This window comes from Leucoraja erinacea, chromosome 27 (assembly GCF_028641065.1).
Source record: "Leucoraja erinacea ecotype New England chromosome 27, Leri_hhj_1, whole genome shotgun sequence".
Taxonomy (NCBI): domain Eukaryota; kingdom Metazoa; phylum Chordata; class Chondrichthyes; order Rajiformes; family Rajidae; genus Leucoraja; species Leucoraja erinaceus.
Window position 1 is genome coordinate 7,342,977 of NC_073403.1, and position 16,091 is coordinate 7,359,067.

Consider the following 16,091-nt stretch of genomic DNA (forward strand, 5'->3'; position numbering starts at 1 on the left):
GTTCAGTATCTGCTCTTTAAAAAAAAAAATATTCATCCACTTTTTAGTCGATGATTTATTTCCAACCCCACCCCTATTATGGCGACCGTTCTGTCTCTTGTTAACGATGGCTCTCTGCTTGTAAATTCATCTGTATTTCTGTAAACGCAGCCGGTGATGTTCTGTATGTTGCTGCTTAACATTATCCCAACCGACCGGGTCACACACAGGTGGAAGTTGATATTTTCCAAATTCACTTCTGATTTTTTTTTTTTTTGGTGTCAATTAAAATCCAGAATTGATATTTCCATTGTATGGAAGTTATTGTGGCATTTACAATTGCAAGTAGAATTTAAGCATTTCAACGTCTAAGAACAGTCGGAACTAAAGCGCTTAAGAAGGAACTGCAAATGCTGGAAAATCGAAGGTACACAAAAATGCTGGAGAAACTCAGTGGGTGCAGCAGCATCTATGGAGCGAAGGAAATAGGCAACGAAATCCTTCGCTCCATAGATGCTGCTGCACCCGCTGAGTTTCTCCAGCATTTTTGTGTACAGTCAGAACAGGCCGACTGGGGAATGTTAATGAAACACGAGGAACTGCGGATGCTGGTTTACAACGCCAAAAAAGACACAAAGTACTGGAGTAATTCGGCGAATCAAGCAGCATTTCTAGATAGACGGCGTTTCGAAAAAGGACCCTTCTACATAATTCATGCCCGGTTGAAGTAAAACCGATAACACGAACATCCTGGGTTGGGATTGCCAACATGGGGTGATCTGACTTGAGATATTCAGAGTCAATTCCAGTTTTGATACACGAGTCGGCCGTAGACACAAAAATGCTGGAGTAACTCAGCGGGACAGGCAGCATCTCTGGAGAGAAGGAATGGGTGACGTTTCGGGTCGAGACACTTCTGAAGTCTGAAGAATGGTCTCGACCCCAAACCAACACCTATCCCTTCTCCCCAGAGATGCTGCCTGACCCGAGATGCTGCTGAGTTACTCCAGCTTTTTGTGTCTATCTTCGGTTCCTTCACACACTTTTCCTCGCAATAATCAGAACCTCTTTTTTCCTTTTTCATGAAGCCATTTGCAGGGTAACGTTTTACAGAAATAAAAATAGGATTAGCCTTAAATTCATGTCCAAACGTTTTTTTTTAAAATTCCAGTAGACTGGAGTAACTCAGCGGGTCCGGCAGTATCTCCGGAGAGAGGGAATGGGTGACGTTTCGGGTCGAGACCCTTGTTCAGACCTGTTTTTTTTAATCGAAATTCATTCGAGGTTTCCTCTCTACTTCGCGCTGGGCGTGGTCTGAGTAAATCTGCCGCGTCTGTACATACGGCGTGAGCCTAAACCAATGAGACAAATACTGCTATGACTACACCAGAGCTACACCAATCGTGTAGAAAAGACCCCGAGGCAGGAGGAGTGTGATCTTTAATAGGAGCTGGTACCTGGGAGATTGAGACAACGAGTCTTTGAGTAACCTGATGGACATTATCACACCTTGTGGTCGCTCCAACAAACTTTGATCGTTTCCCATTGTGTGTGTGTGTGTGTGTGTGTGGGGGGGTGGGTGAATTTTTTTTTTTTTTTAAGTTTACATTTTCTACCCCCTCCCTCTCTGGACAGTCCATGGGAGGAACGAGTCCAGACTCCGGCCCCAACTTTCCCATCGCTATGTTGAACCAGCCAGAGAGCAGCGAGAATTTCAACAAAGACGCCGAGAGGAATAAGTCGATGCAAGACTACCAGGACCTGAGATATGGGATGCAGGATAGGTTCTACTTAATGGGAGACCAGTGCCAGGGTTCCCCGGACTCTGTCCCTCTCCCTTACCCAAGCCAGCACATCTCGGCCGCCGGGATCACCGTGGGCAATGCCAGCAGGTATTTGACACCGGCCTTGTCTAATTGTCCCTACCCCGGCAATAGACCGCAAGTCGCCGGGGTGCCCAGCTACCCGAGCCCAGGAACTGAAGTCTACGCGGCAGGCACCGACTCCTTCTCTGCCCCCTACCCTCACACCTATCAACGGACTTCACTCTGCGCGGTGCCGGGCTTGCAAGCATCGGGGAAGGTGCAGATTATGCTATGCAACTACCAACTCTGGTCTAAATTTCACAAGCATCAAACGGAGATGATAATCACCAAACAGGGCAGGTGAGTGACTGGTTTCTCCCATTTCCCCCAAGATAGACACAAAAACGCTGGAGTGACTCGGGCAGCATCTCTGGAGAGAAGGGATGGGTGACTTGTTTCGGGTCGAAACCCATTTTCATCTCTCCCATCTCGTTTCGGCTTCAATTGCAACGGTTTCAGAGAAATAATGTATTAAATGCCCAAATTATTGCAGAACGTTCGGATATAAACAGTAGGCAAAATGCAGAATATTACTGATATAAACTAGAAACGCCAACTGGCTTTTGCAACGTGAGGAAGCACATTTGCAAGAGAAGGGGTTTCAAGACATTGGATTTCAGGGCGAACGCTAACCGAATCCTGCCTTGTCCCCGCGTTTATTTAACTGTAATGTTTCCAATTACTTTTGAAAACGGCTGAGGTTAAACGGGGACTGATTATAAACCAACCCCAAGGGTTTCAGAATTACACTGCGTTCGTGCGGTTTTCAAACTTGAAAATCTCTTCCGCTTTTTTTTTTAACATTATAGAGATCTTTTTTTGTTTCTTTCTGAATTATCTTGTGGATAAGAACATTTGGGGCAACGAAAAGAAAAATCAGTCACGTAAAGTTTGATCTGATACCACACCCGTCAGAACATTTGGAGCCACCACTTACTCGTTTCCGGGTGGTATTTTTACAGAGTGTTAAACACACACCCTTCCTTATACAGTGTATATATGTATATATATATATATGTATTATATAACAGTGGTGATAATGTTGTTTTGGGGAGAGAGAGGTAGAATTGTTATATATATATATATATATATAGATAGAGAGAGAGAGAGAGAGAGACAGAGAGATAGAATTGAGATCTATATATATAACAATTGAGATATATATATAACAATTCTCTCTCTCTCTCCCCCCACAAGGATATTGACACCACTGTTTCTATTAACATGTGTATCATGTATAGCAGGACGGTTAAACCCACGTCGACAAATCCAGAATACATTGGTTTAAGGTGAGGGGAGGAAGGTTTCATAGGAACCTGAGGGGTCACTTTTTTTGCATACAAAGGCTGGTGGGTACATGGGACGAGCTGCCAGAGGAGGTGGGTACACAAAATTGCTGGAGAAACTCAGCGGGTGCAGCAGCATCTATGGAGCGAAGGAAATAGGCGACGTTTCGGGCCGAAACCCTTCAGAGGAGGTGGTTGAGGCATGTGTAGGAAGGAACTGCAGAAGCTGGTTTACACCGAAGATAGCCACAAAGTGCTGGAGTAACTCAGCTGGACAGGCAGCATCTCTGGAGGGAAAGGGTGGGTGACGTTTCAGGTCGAGTCCCTTCTTTCAGGTAGTTGAGGCAGGTTCTATCGTTGTGTTCAAGAGACATGTGGACATATATGGGTTAAAGCGCCGGCAGGTTAGACTGGTGTAGATGGGGCATGTTGCCTGGCGTCGGCTAGTTGGGCCGAAGGGCCTCTTTCCGCGCCTGTGACTCTGACCCGAAGTCCAACGTTCCCACCCTTTACTCCAAGACCATAACGTCTTTGACCCTGCAAGTTGCCACTTGGTTAGCGTGGGAGTCACAATTCACTTCAGTTAAATACAAAGCGCTGGAGGTGATCCCCCCCACAGATGCTGACTGACCCGCCGAGTTTCTCTGGCATTGATTCCAGCATCTGCTGCCCTTTGTGTGTCTTCGACTTTAATTAGCGGGGAACATGATGAAGAGCACGTCAAACTTGCAATAATATGATGCAATATCTGGATGGAAGTTTGAGAAACATTTCCATAGAATCCTATCCCTTCCACTTATTTATTCCCCGTTGTTATCGATCTAAAGTCAGCTGAAAAAATAACTAGTTTTAATTAAATTTTGGACTGGGAATAACTACCCCACTCTTTCAAGTAATGCCAAGAATGGGGGGTTTCCACACCTTCCAAGGGTGGGGGAGGGGGGGTTAGGGGTCATTAACAACCCCTAATTGAAAACGGCCCTTGTGTACATTTTGGCTTTGAAATTCGCACTGATTCCAATACAGCGCGCATTAACAGCCCGGGCAGCGAATTGGGGTTATGGTGTTTAAGAGGGAACTTGTGGACAATCGAAGGTTTGGCTTTGAAATTCGCACTGATTATGGAGCGAAGGATATAGGCAGCGCGCGTCCCGAAACGTCACTATCCCAGCTCCAAGCAGGACGGGCCGCGACAACATTTTTTGTGTAACATGGTTAGCGCTTGGCGGGGCGAGTCGGCGACAGTTCCACCCAGTTGAAATATGTGAAGCAGTTTTGTTTGAACGTCGAAGGATGGTTTCAGAAGTTGCAGAGACTCTTCCCCCACAGCACGGCTTCCAAAACCGCCCCCCCCCCCCCCCCCCCCCCCCTGCCAGTCTTGTTTACAAAACCGTTCTCGCAGCAGGTGGTGGCTTATTCCTGTTCTAGTTTCTCACGTCATCTTGTCGAGAAATCAGTCTGAAAATGTGTTTATAGACGGGGGGAGAGAAATGCATGATATTGACACCTGTGCCGGGATTACAGAGGCAGCGAATATCTTGTGATCGAGGATAATTTTAAAGTAAGGGGCTGTTAGTTCCAAAACCGTTTATAAACGAATATTATATATAAATATATATCAATATTCGTTCATACCACGTAAAATAAAAGTTTATATTTATATATATTATATTCAGACGACTCGAAACGTCACCCATTTCTTCTCTCCAGAGATGCTGCCTGTCCCGCTGAGTTACTCCAGTTTGATTTCTATTTTCTTTATATATGTATATATATATATATACACACACACACATGGTGCTGGAATTCTGAAACATAAAGCAGAGAATACTGGCGACATTCAGCGGGTCGTCTGGGGATAAACGGTTAACGTGTTAGTTCGATAATCTTTCAGCCACGCTCTGCCTGGCAATGGGTCAGACACATCTAGCTACTGTAGGAGGGACACATGCACTCGGTAATTCAACGTTCACCCGGTTCCGCCATTGACGGAGTCGGGGGTCAAAGTCTGTATGAACTTTAGTAGAAGTTTGTAAAATGTAATCAGTCGCTTGATTAGCCGGAGTAAGTGTTCTGACGAAGGGTCTCGACCCGAAAGGGTCACCCATTCTTTCTCTCCAGAGAAGCTGCCTGTCCTCCGCTGAGTTACTCCAGCATTTCTGTGTCTATCTTAAGTGTTTCATTGTTCGTAAGTGTTCTATTGTCACAGACAGTTTGTACATGTATACGGTCTACACGTGGGTTTAAGATTGAGTGTCTTGTGATGAATGGACTGGTACTAGATTCGGGGGGGGGGGGGGGGGGGGAGTAAACGAGAGAGAGAGAGCGCTGGAGTAACGCAGTGAGTCGGGCAGCATCTCTGGAGGATAGGCGGCGTTTCGGGTCTTCAGACTTTGAGTCAGACTGAAGAAGGTTCCTGACCCGAAACGCCACCAGAAATGTTGCCTGGACCGCTGCGAAAAAAAAGTTACTCCAGCACTTTGTGTTTTACACAAAAACCCAGCATCTGCAGTTCTTTCTATCTACAGGGCCAGGGGAGTCAGGAAATGACAAAAGGGGTAGACACAAAGTGTTGGGAGTAGCCCAGCGACTCAGGCAGCATCTGGGTGCGAGGTCGAGGCCCTTCTTTTAAACCGGGTTAGGAACACATGGGTTTCTTGAAGAAAATAAACACGTTGAACGTACAGGAATTTCCAACACCTGCAGGTTTGTTGTCGAGTTGGTTTCATGTCCCCTTTGATCAGTGTTTTCACTCCTTGCACTTCCATATCTCTATATGTCTCCCTCTCCCCTGACTCTCAGTCTGAAGAAGGGTCACCCATTCCTTCTCTCCAGAGATGTTGCCTGACCTGCTGAGTTTCTCCAGCATTTTTTGTCTACCTGCTCCAAGTCTGGTGATCAGACAATGGTACAGATTAAGGCTAACCATAGCAATAAGTTTCTATCTAGTTTCTGTCAATGGGTTTGAAATATCTCGGACACAACAGCCCCCAAAGAGTTTGGGGAACCAGAGATTGCTCACCGATACTTTTTCACTCATACTGTAGTTATTTGGATAGCTGATAAACAATTCTCAATTCACTATATGGATACCATATAGACAGGTACACGGATAGGGCAGGTTTGGTGCGATATGAACCAAATGTGGGCAGGTGGGACTAGTGTAACTGGGACATTGGCCGGTGTGGGCAAGTTGGGTCGAAGGGCCTGTTTCCGCGCTGTATCACTCTTTGACTTCTATATATTTTAAGACACTTCTCCATTCCGTTTATAGTCTTGGGCACAATTTAGATATCTCAGATCAGTGACATTGTGCGGAAAAGATAAATTACAGGCGCTGGAAAGCTGAAATTCGAGGGGAAAAAGGGGAAATTTTGGAAACACCCAGCAGACAAGGCAGCATCTGTGGAGAGAGAAGAAAGGTTAATGATAACAGTTCCCAGACCAAGAGTTTCCGATCTGAACTGTTCAAACTCTTCTCTTTCCACAGATATGTTGACCTGTAACGAACGTGACATGTAAAGTTCCAAGACTTTAAACGCAGAATAGGGGAGAGAGTTTAGTAAGAAGGAACTGCAGATGCTGGTTAATAATAGACAGTAGACAATCGGTGCAGCAGGAGGCCATTCGGCCCTTCGGGCCAGCACCGCCATTCAATGTGATCATGGCTGATCATCCCCAATCGGTACCTGAGGGGTAACTTTTTTATATACGAAGACTGCTGGGTATATGGGGCAAGCTGCCAGAGGAGGTGGTTGAGGCATATGTAGGAAGGAACTGCAGAAGCTGATTTACACCGAAGATAGACACAAAATGCTGGAGTAATTCAGCTGGACAGGCAGCATCTCTGGGGAGAAGGGTGGGTGACGTCTCGGGTCAAGCCCCTTTTTTCAGGTAGTTGAGGCAAGTTCTATCGTTGACAGTCCCGTCATCCCGGGAATTAACCTGGTGAACTTACGCTGCACTCCCTCAATAGCAAGAATGTCCTTCCTCAAATTAGGGGACCAAAACTGCACACAATACTCCAGGTGTGGTCTCACTAGGGCTCTGTACAACTGCAGAAGGACCTCTTTGCTCCTATACTCGGCTCCTCTTGTTATAAAGGTTGTTATAGACAAAAGGGAAACAGAGTGCTGGACTAACTCAGCGGGCCAGGCAGCATTTGTGGAAAAATGTGGGCCGGTGACATTCAGGGTCGAGGCCCTTCTTTTTCCTTTCCCAACTTCAATCCACCCCCTCATTAGACATCACAAGTAGAACTTGGCATGTTAGTCCAGTCCCTAAGGAGTCTTGATCTATCTCCCCCCCCTCCCCATCCTGAGATGGAAGGGAGAGCGATTCTACATGGAGTTGTTTAGAAGAAGGGGTTATTTGTGCCAACTCAGCAAACATCTGGATATAAACTGGGATTTGAAGTTACCAATAACACCAATACAAATTTATTGTCGCTCCATAGATGCTTCCTCATCCGCTGAGTTTCTCCAGCATTTTTGTCTACCTTCGATTTTCCAGCATCTGCAGTTCCTTCTTAAATACTAATTTATTGAATTAGTCTGAAGAAGGGTCCCGACCTTCAAAGTTGCCTATCCATGTTCTCCAGAGATGCTGCCTGGCTCTCTGAGTTACTGTTGGATTTTACCAGGTTGCTTGCAAAGCAATGAATTTCGCTGTACATAAGTACATGCAACAATAAAGTCCATAGGTTCGAGAAGCAGAATTGAGCCATTCGGCCCATCATACCTATCACGGCAGATCTATCTTTCCCTCCAAAGCCTAATCTGCCTTTTTCCTATAACTAGATCCCCGTACTAATCAATGTATTGTTACTCCTTCACTTTTGTGTTTTGCTCAAGATCCCAGCATCTGCAGTTCCTCGTTTCACCCATTTATTCTTGTGCATATTGTTTTTCAAAATATATATATTTGAATTTATAATGGAATTTGAATTTCGGACTTTGTAACCCAGGAAGTAGAGTCATAGGTGGTACCATGTAAATACAAGTTGTCATATAGCAAAGGCAAAGATAGACACAAAATGCTAGAGTAACTCAGCGGGACAGGCAGCATCTCTGGAGAGATGGAAAGGGTGACGTTTTGGGTCAAGAAGGGTCTCGACTCCGAAACGTCGCCCATTCCTTCTCTCCAGGGATGCTGCCTGTCCCGCTGAGTTACTCCAGCATTTTGTGTCCATCTTCGATTTAAACCAGCATCTGCAGTTCCTTCATAGAGATGTAGCAAAGGCGATTCACTTGCAAGGAAATAAAATGCTGGCAAAAACGAAAAGCACCATTAAGTTATTTATTGGGAGATATATTCTAGATAATGAGCAGAGTGCATAACAAATATAATACATTTCTTCCTAGGCTGATTATTATCAGTAATAAAGATTGCCAGCCTAGATTGCTTAGATTTTCAATTTCAATTTTAGTGAAATTATTAATGCTTGGTTACATAGAAACATAGAAAATAGGTGCAGGAGTAGGCCATTCGGCCCTTCAAGCCTGCACCGACATTCAATATGATCATGGCTGATCATCCAACTCAGTATCCCGTACCTGCCTTCTCTCCATACCCCCTGATCCCTTTAGCCACAAGGGTCACATCTAACTCCCTCTTAAATATAGCCAATGAACTGGCCTCAACTACATTCTGTGGCAGAGAATTCCACAGATTCACCACTCTCTGTGTGAAAAAATGTTTTTCTCATCTCGGTCCTAAAAGATTTCGCCCTTATCCTTAAACTGTGGCCCCTTGTTCTGGACTTCCCCAACATCGGGAACAATCTTCCTGCATCTAGCCTGTCCAACCCCTTAAGAATTCTAAGATTTTTTTTTGAAAGTTTAATCATTGCGTTTGTTTTAAATTCAGTCAACTCAAGAATCTCAGTTTTGGGGAAAGTTAATTATAGGCATCTATGATGACTAACAGCGACAGGTCTTTGTGACAAGCCGCATACATGGTTTCTTATAAAATTGTTTATGGCACTGGATTCGTCATCCATTCAAATAAAAAATATATACAAGACAAGGGGCTGAAATAAAGGTTGCATGCAATGTCACCAGCTCCCCATTTAGACAACGCACCTGCTTATAGGTTACCCCCAGCAAAACATTTGGGAGAAACATTCAACAGCTTGACATTGCTCTCGCCTGCCGCTTCCTTTCTCTCTCTCGCACTACACTATTTCCTCTAAGAATGTATTTCTCTTCCTGCCTGCGTTTTGCTCTCTGCGTGGATATTTATATACATTTTCCCCACCACACCCTCTCTTCTCTCTCTGTTTCCTCTTTGCACCCGCGTTTTTGTGTTGTGTGTACCACTGATATTTTCTTTCCCTAACTCGGGGCCATTCTGCTATACTTTCCACCCCCTCTGTCCGAGATACTGTTTTCTTACTCTGCTTAAAGTTTCCTCTATTTCTCTCCACCCCCACCCCCTCTCTCTCTCTGTTTCCCTCCATCTCGCTCTATCTACCCCCTTTACCATCTCACGTATTATTCCCGAGCCTGCTTGGCTGATTCCTTGTGTACGAATGAATGAGTGAGAAAGAGAGAGATAGGTGCATCAATTTACTCCACTAGAATTCCTTGCTATTTTGTTGTAGTCTCGACATAAAAACGTGTTTAAAAACTAACTCTTGTTCTTTCATCTTCATATTACGGAAATGAATATTAAAACCGCAAGTTAAAAAAAAATAATTGCTTGCAGCCTCTTCAGCAGAGTGTTGCTCTGTCTCCAAACATGTCTCTCTGCTGCAGCAGAATGCAGGAACCGCTGACAACCGCGCCTCCCAGCGAGTAAGGGGGTGGGTAGGCGGAGGAGAGGTGGGGGGGGCAGAGAACGAGTTTCTTCGGACAGTGCATCGGCAAACTGGTGAGGAATTGTTTCTGAAAAGCAAATCCCCGGGGGCCGGGGAAAGAGATCAAGTTGAAATGAGTAACCAGGAGGTGATTCACTGAACTGAGATCATATTTTCTTTAAAACGTAGGAGTTTATTTTAATCCTCTCCTCTTCAAAGAAACCGCCCGTCATCCGATTCCTACAGAGCCGCCTCAAAGTTTTAAAATAATGCTCTGTAGAAAACTCTTTTCAAAAACAACTCCTTCTCAGATTTGAAATTTCCTCTGTTTTCTGAAAAAGTGCCATTTGTCAGAATCCAATGCAGAAACTAAAGACCCATCATTTATATATATATACACACACACACACATATACATATACACACACACACACACACACACACACACACACACACATACATATACACACACACACACATATATGTATATATATATATATATATACGCGCGGACACACACACACATATATATATATGTACACACACCAATGCACACACACACACACACACACACACACACACACACACACACACATGTACACACATATATATATATATATGTATATACACACACACACACACACATATATATAAATTTGGTTTCTTGTGTTCAAGGCAAATTCATTCAGTAAAATTATCTGGCAGTTTTCAATGAATTGAGTGCAATAGTGTCTGGAGAATGGTCTCGACCGAAAACGTCACCCATTCCTTCTCTCCAGAGATGCTGAGTTACTCCAGCATTTTCTGTCTATTTTCAGTTGCAACCAACATCTGCAGTTCCTTCTACACATTGGAGTCTCCTAGTTCGGCTTTAAATAACTTTTAAAAATTAGACAGTATATTCTTTCAAATTGGCTGCGCTTTTCCCAAAATTATTGAACAATTTTGGGTGGTTTGACACTTCACAAGCCGCCTGTTTCGCCTTGTGAGGTTCCATGATGTTAAAACCTACTTGAAAACAAATATGAAGAAGGGTTTCGACCCGAAACTTCGCCTATTTCCTTCGCTCCATAGATGCTGCCTCACCCGCTGAGTTTCTTCAGCATTTTTGTCTACCTTGAAAACAAATGAGGCTGATTATAATCCACAGCGCTATCATAACCAAACATCTTCCACTGAAAAGAGGCAGAAAATATCACTCTCTTTGATCGTGGCAAAATGATAATTTGATGTTGAACTTATGAGTTGCACACATCGATCTTCAGGAGAAAGACACAAAACACTGGAGTAACTCTGCGGGTCAGGCAGCAACTCTGGAGAGAAGGAATGGGTGACGTTTTTTGCTCGAGACCCTTCTTCAGACTTGTCGGAAGGAATTGCAGGTGCTGGTTATACAGCCGAGATAGACACAAAAAATCTGGAGCAACTCAGTGGGACAGGCAGCATCTCTGGAGAGAAAGGCTGACCCGAAACGTCACCCATTCCTTCTCTCCAGAGATGTTGCCTGTCCCGCTGTGTTACTCCAGCATTTTGTGTCTATCTTTGGTGTAACCTAGCATCTGCAGTTTCTTCCTACTCAGATCTTCAGGAGTTTGTCGATAAACAACAGAACTTGACTTCCAAGGGGAAGTCTTTTAGGACTGAGATGAGAAAAACATTTTTCGCACCGAGAGTGGCGAATCTCTGGGATTCTCTGCCACAGAAGGTAGTTGAGGCCAGTTCATTGGCTATATTTAAGAGGGAGTTAGATGTGGCCCTTGTGGCTAAAGGGATTAGGGGGTATGGAGAGAAGGCAGGTACAGGATACTGAGTTGGATGATCAGCCATGATCATATTGAATGGTGGTGCAGGCTCGAAGGGCCGAATGGCCTACTCCTGCACCTATTTTCCATGTTTCTATGTTTTTCCAACTCTTTATAGCACAGTCTAAGTTTGCTTGAAGCGTTTAAATTATTTTAAAAATGTCCTATCCTGAAAACAGTTTTGTTTAGTGTCATGTGTACTGAGGTGCAGAGAAAAGCTTTTGTTGTATGCTATCCAGTCAGCGGAAAGACAGTACATGATTACAATCGAGTCATTTACAGTGTAAGTAAGAAATGTTGTCGTAGGAGTAGAGATTGAAGAGTGTGGAGCGATTGTGATATGTGATTATAGAGCTGCTTCTGTAGCTAGAATGCCAACAGTCTCCGGGGTTATATCTGACCTTCATGTTCTTGCTCCTGAATCCATTGGCACATCGGGGTCTCGCTGAGTGCACAGGATAAGAGACTTTGGGTGTCTGAGGTCCTGGCCAACAGGGGAAACAGAACAACTAGTTATCATTATGGTGGCTTGCACCTTGCTCTGCACAAAATGGTGGCCAAACCCACCCACAGCAACAAATGTAATGAGTTGGACTTGAAACCGTTACATTTCTGCTAGGCATGGTAGAGCATTAATCAAAATGGAAATACTTTCCAATAACATCAAGAAATACTGCCTCTTATTTAATGAATGCAGGAAAATTGTTCCCGATGTTGGCGGAGTCCAGAACCAGGGGTCACACACAGTTTAAGAATAAGGGGTAGTCCTAAATGGCCTACCCCTTGTCCAGAACCAGGGGTCACACACAGTTTAAGAATAAGGGGTAGGCCATTTAGGACTGAGATGAGGAGAAACCTTTTCACTCAAAGAGTTGTGAAACTGTGGAATTCTCTGCCACAGAAGGCACTGGAGGCCAATTCACTGGATGTTTTCAAGAGTGAGTTAGATTTAGCGTCTGTGCTAAAGGAATCGAGGGGTATGGGGGAAAAAGCAGGAAAAGGGGTACTGACTTTGTATGATCAGCCATGATCATATTGAATGATGGTGCTGGCTCGAAGGGCCGAATGGCCTACTTCACCTATTTTCTATGCTTCAATGAATCACGTAGAATTTACAACATGGCAACTGGCTTTGGTCCACCAAGAGGTCCTTATTTAAAGCTGATTCTAATTGTTTGTGCTGTGTTTTTTATTTTTCTCTCATCGTCACCTATCAGCAGTTTCCACCTTTGGGGGTCAGTGTTGCCCAGGTGCTGGATAGTGTGATATGACTCGGTTATTTCTGTCCCTTGCAAGAGGAGTTCATGACGACATTTGTCCATTCAAAAAAATGTATTTTAAATAATCCATTTCTTTCTAGTTTACAGGGGCATGGCAGCATATAACTGTGCCCTAATGGCTGCATCATTTTGAGATCACCAATGTTTTATTCAGTTTAGTTTGGTTTATTGACACGTGTACTGTGGAACAGTAAAACGATTTTTGTTGCGTGCTAACCATTCGGCGAAAAGACTATACATGATGGCAGTTGTGCCGCTGCCGATCGGAACGCCTAGTGATGTTTAGTAGAGTGTTAATTTGTTCATGATATATGTATTTTTATTTCTATTTATTTTTTAATGCACACTGAATGGACACTGGTTGAGCAACGTTTTTTTTGTTTCCTCCGGGTATGTGAAATGACAATAAAGATATACTATATACAATTGATCTGTCCACAGTGCACAGATACAGGATAAAGGGAATAGCGTTTACTGCAAGATTAGTTATTTAAGTTATGACATCGGGTGGAAGCTGCATACCAAATCTCGTTGAACTTCTGTGCAATGACGATAAAATTTATTATTATTATTATTATTATTATTATTAAGTACAGTAAAGTCAGATTAAATGTCGTCAGAGGGTGTCATTTGAGGTAGATGGCTGCCTAGCTGGAGATAGGATGGTTGCCTTGCCCGACAACAGCTGGGAAGAAACTCCCTAGATGTGGAGGGGTGTGCGTTTTCACACTTCTGTGCCTCTTGCCTGATGGGAGAGGGGACACAGCACCCGAGGTCAGGATTGAACAATCCCGTGTCTCTGGCGCCGAGAGGCAGCTTCCCTACAGCGGTGCCACAACGATCAAGTCTGGACAGAAGCATCAGTGGGTATGAGCATCAACATTCACACATAGGCGACTTCTGACTAGGATTAGTGGGTGGGAAATAAAGAGCAATGTAGTTGGAGAAGGTGAGGGCAAATTCAGCACCCGTGGCTCTGACCGTCGTGGCCTAGTGGAGCACCAGCCAGGAATTCAGCCTTCCGCTGATTCCTAAGTCCTCTCAATGATATAGCAGGTAGACATAAGTGCTGGAGAAACTCAGCGGGTGCAGCAGCATCTATGGAGCGAAGGAAATAGGGAACGTTTCGGGCCGAAACCCGTAAGGGTTTCGGCCCGAAACGTTGCCTATTTCCTTCGCTCCATAGATGCTGCTGCGCCCGCTGAGTTTCTCCAGCACTTTTGTCTACCTTCGATTTTCCAGCATCTGTAGTTCCTTTTTATACACATCCTCTCAATGATATGATATTTTGACCGATTATTAGTAATGATGGAATTACCCCAAACTCAGATGGAACAATGGTCTTTTAGGAAAACTGCACCTTCTACATATTACTTCCCGGATGGAGCTTATTGCAATTTACAATCCTATTTCTGTGACAATTTTCAATGGGTGTCCTAATGCTTTTGCATCTCGCCTATGTCCAGTGGGGGGGGGAAGAATGAGGGTTGCCCGTATATATTTGGAATTTTATTCAAAGTAATTCTCCTTTTGTTTTTTTTTTGTTTTTTTTTAAATATTTTATTTTATTAGAAGTAAGTACAGTCATATGGCACCAAAGTGCCTAATATATATTTTCATAATACATTTTATGTACAATTTTTTTTTTTTTTTGTTACATTGAAAAAAGATGAGAATAAGAAAAAGAAGTTTGATAGTAAAGGATAGAACGATGTGAAACATATAGTGTGTGAAGAAAGAAAACGAGTAAACGAAGAAAGTTGAGAGAGAAAATAGAGAAAAGAAAATAAAATAAAAAAGAAAAGGAGATGATTATTTATAATCTTGACCAACCCTCGTCCAGTCCTGAAACAGTTATTTTTTACAATTGTGTTGCACCATATGATTCCAAAAAAACGACGAATGGAGACCAACTCGTTATGAATTGGTCTCCTTTTGCTTTTGAAAATAAAGTGATTTTTTTGTTTTGTTATTGTAAGTAAAGTAACTAACAAAGTCTTTGCAATTGTAAGTATTAACTTATGACTGGCGACCAATGTCACTTTCATTTGAAAACCCGAAGTTGCAACAGATTTAGGTTGAACGAGGAGGCCTTTGGATTTTTGGTCAACTCAGCACACTGAAATATTTTGTCGGAAGAAGCACCTGTTTGGCCAGCTTGCCTAAATTTTAATTAAATGCCATGAAAGGTTTTCATGTGCTGAAAGCCTCCAGTCAGCTTATCATTTTGACCTATTAGTCTGTGCAATGTTGGTGTATGTTGTAGGCAAGGTGCCGTTTTAATTATCCCCTTTCATATCTTGGCACACTTTGCATTTAATTGTTTCTGCAGTATCTGGCTCTGAAACCATCCTCCATGTTATCAGTTCAGTTTAGTTTACTGCCAGGTATACTGAGGTACAGTGAAAGGCTTTTTTATTTATGGAATCTAATATAACTTGCTAAATCTGGATCATTCCTGTTGCTTCTCTACCATAAGTTCCAGATCCATGCACACTTTAAATTGTTGGTACAATTCACACACTTAGATTTATACTTCTTGAAGAAAGGCAGATGTGGAACGCGAGTATTTACGCCAAAACATGATAGTTTCCACATTTCATCACTCAACAGGAAATGCACAATTTAACTTGGCGAACATTTTGGATGTCCTTTGATTCTCAAATGTTTACGCTGCCTTGTAAGATACGTACCCGCTGCTATCTAGTCGCAGTAGTTTCTGCTGATTTCAGGTTCCTAGGATGTCCCACCACACCCTTCAGCTCCGCTCAGCTTCCCCCTTTTATCTCTCGTTAATCATACGAGCGTTGCTTGTGAATGAAAGAGAGGGAGAGAGAGATGATGCGCCGTGGTGTATTGCTGGAGACCTCAGTGTTTATGATTCAAATGCCAAGCGTTCAGGCCATGCCCTTCCCCTTGGCCTCACTCAGATGCTCAGTAGTAGCACGTGTCGGTGTTGTACTGGAAGCAGTTGAACTCTAAGTTACCCCGAACGCTGTCAGGAGACATGTTTATAAACCTGTTCAACGAGCCACAGTACAGTCGGCCCTCGAGCTAGATGTCTAGCTTCTTAGAAGCAA

The 16,091-nt window shown here is 43.6% G+C and overlaps 1 protein-coding gene across 1 annotated transcript in view; it reads left to right on the forward strand.

The window, feature by feature from the left end:
• The first annotated feature begins 1,273 nt into the window (after positions 1-1,273).
• Positions 1,274-16,091, forward strand: part of tbx21 (T-box transcription factor 21) — a 48,578-nt gene continuing 33,760 nt past the window's right edge. Inside the window, exon 1 of the mRNA XM_055656958.1 lies at positions 1,274-2,144. Within this exon, the coding sequence (XP_055512933.1) occupies positions 1,618-2,144 (527 nt within the window). The 5' untranslated portion in view covers positions 1,274-1,617. The remainder of the gene's footprint in view (positions 2,145-16,091) is intronic.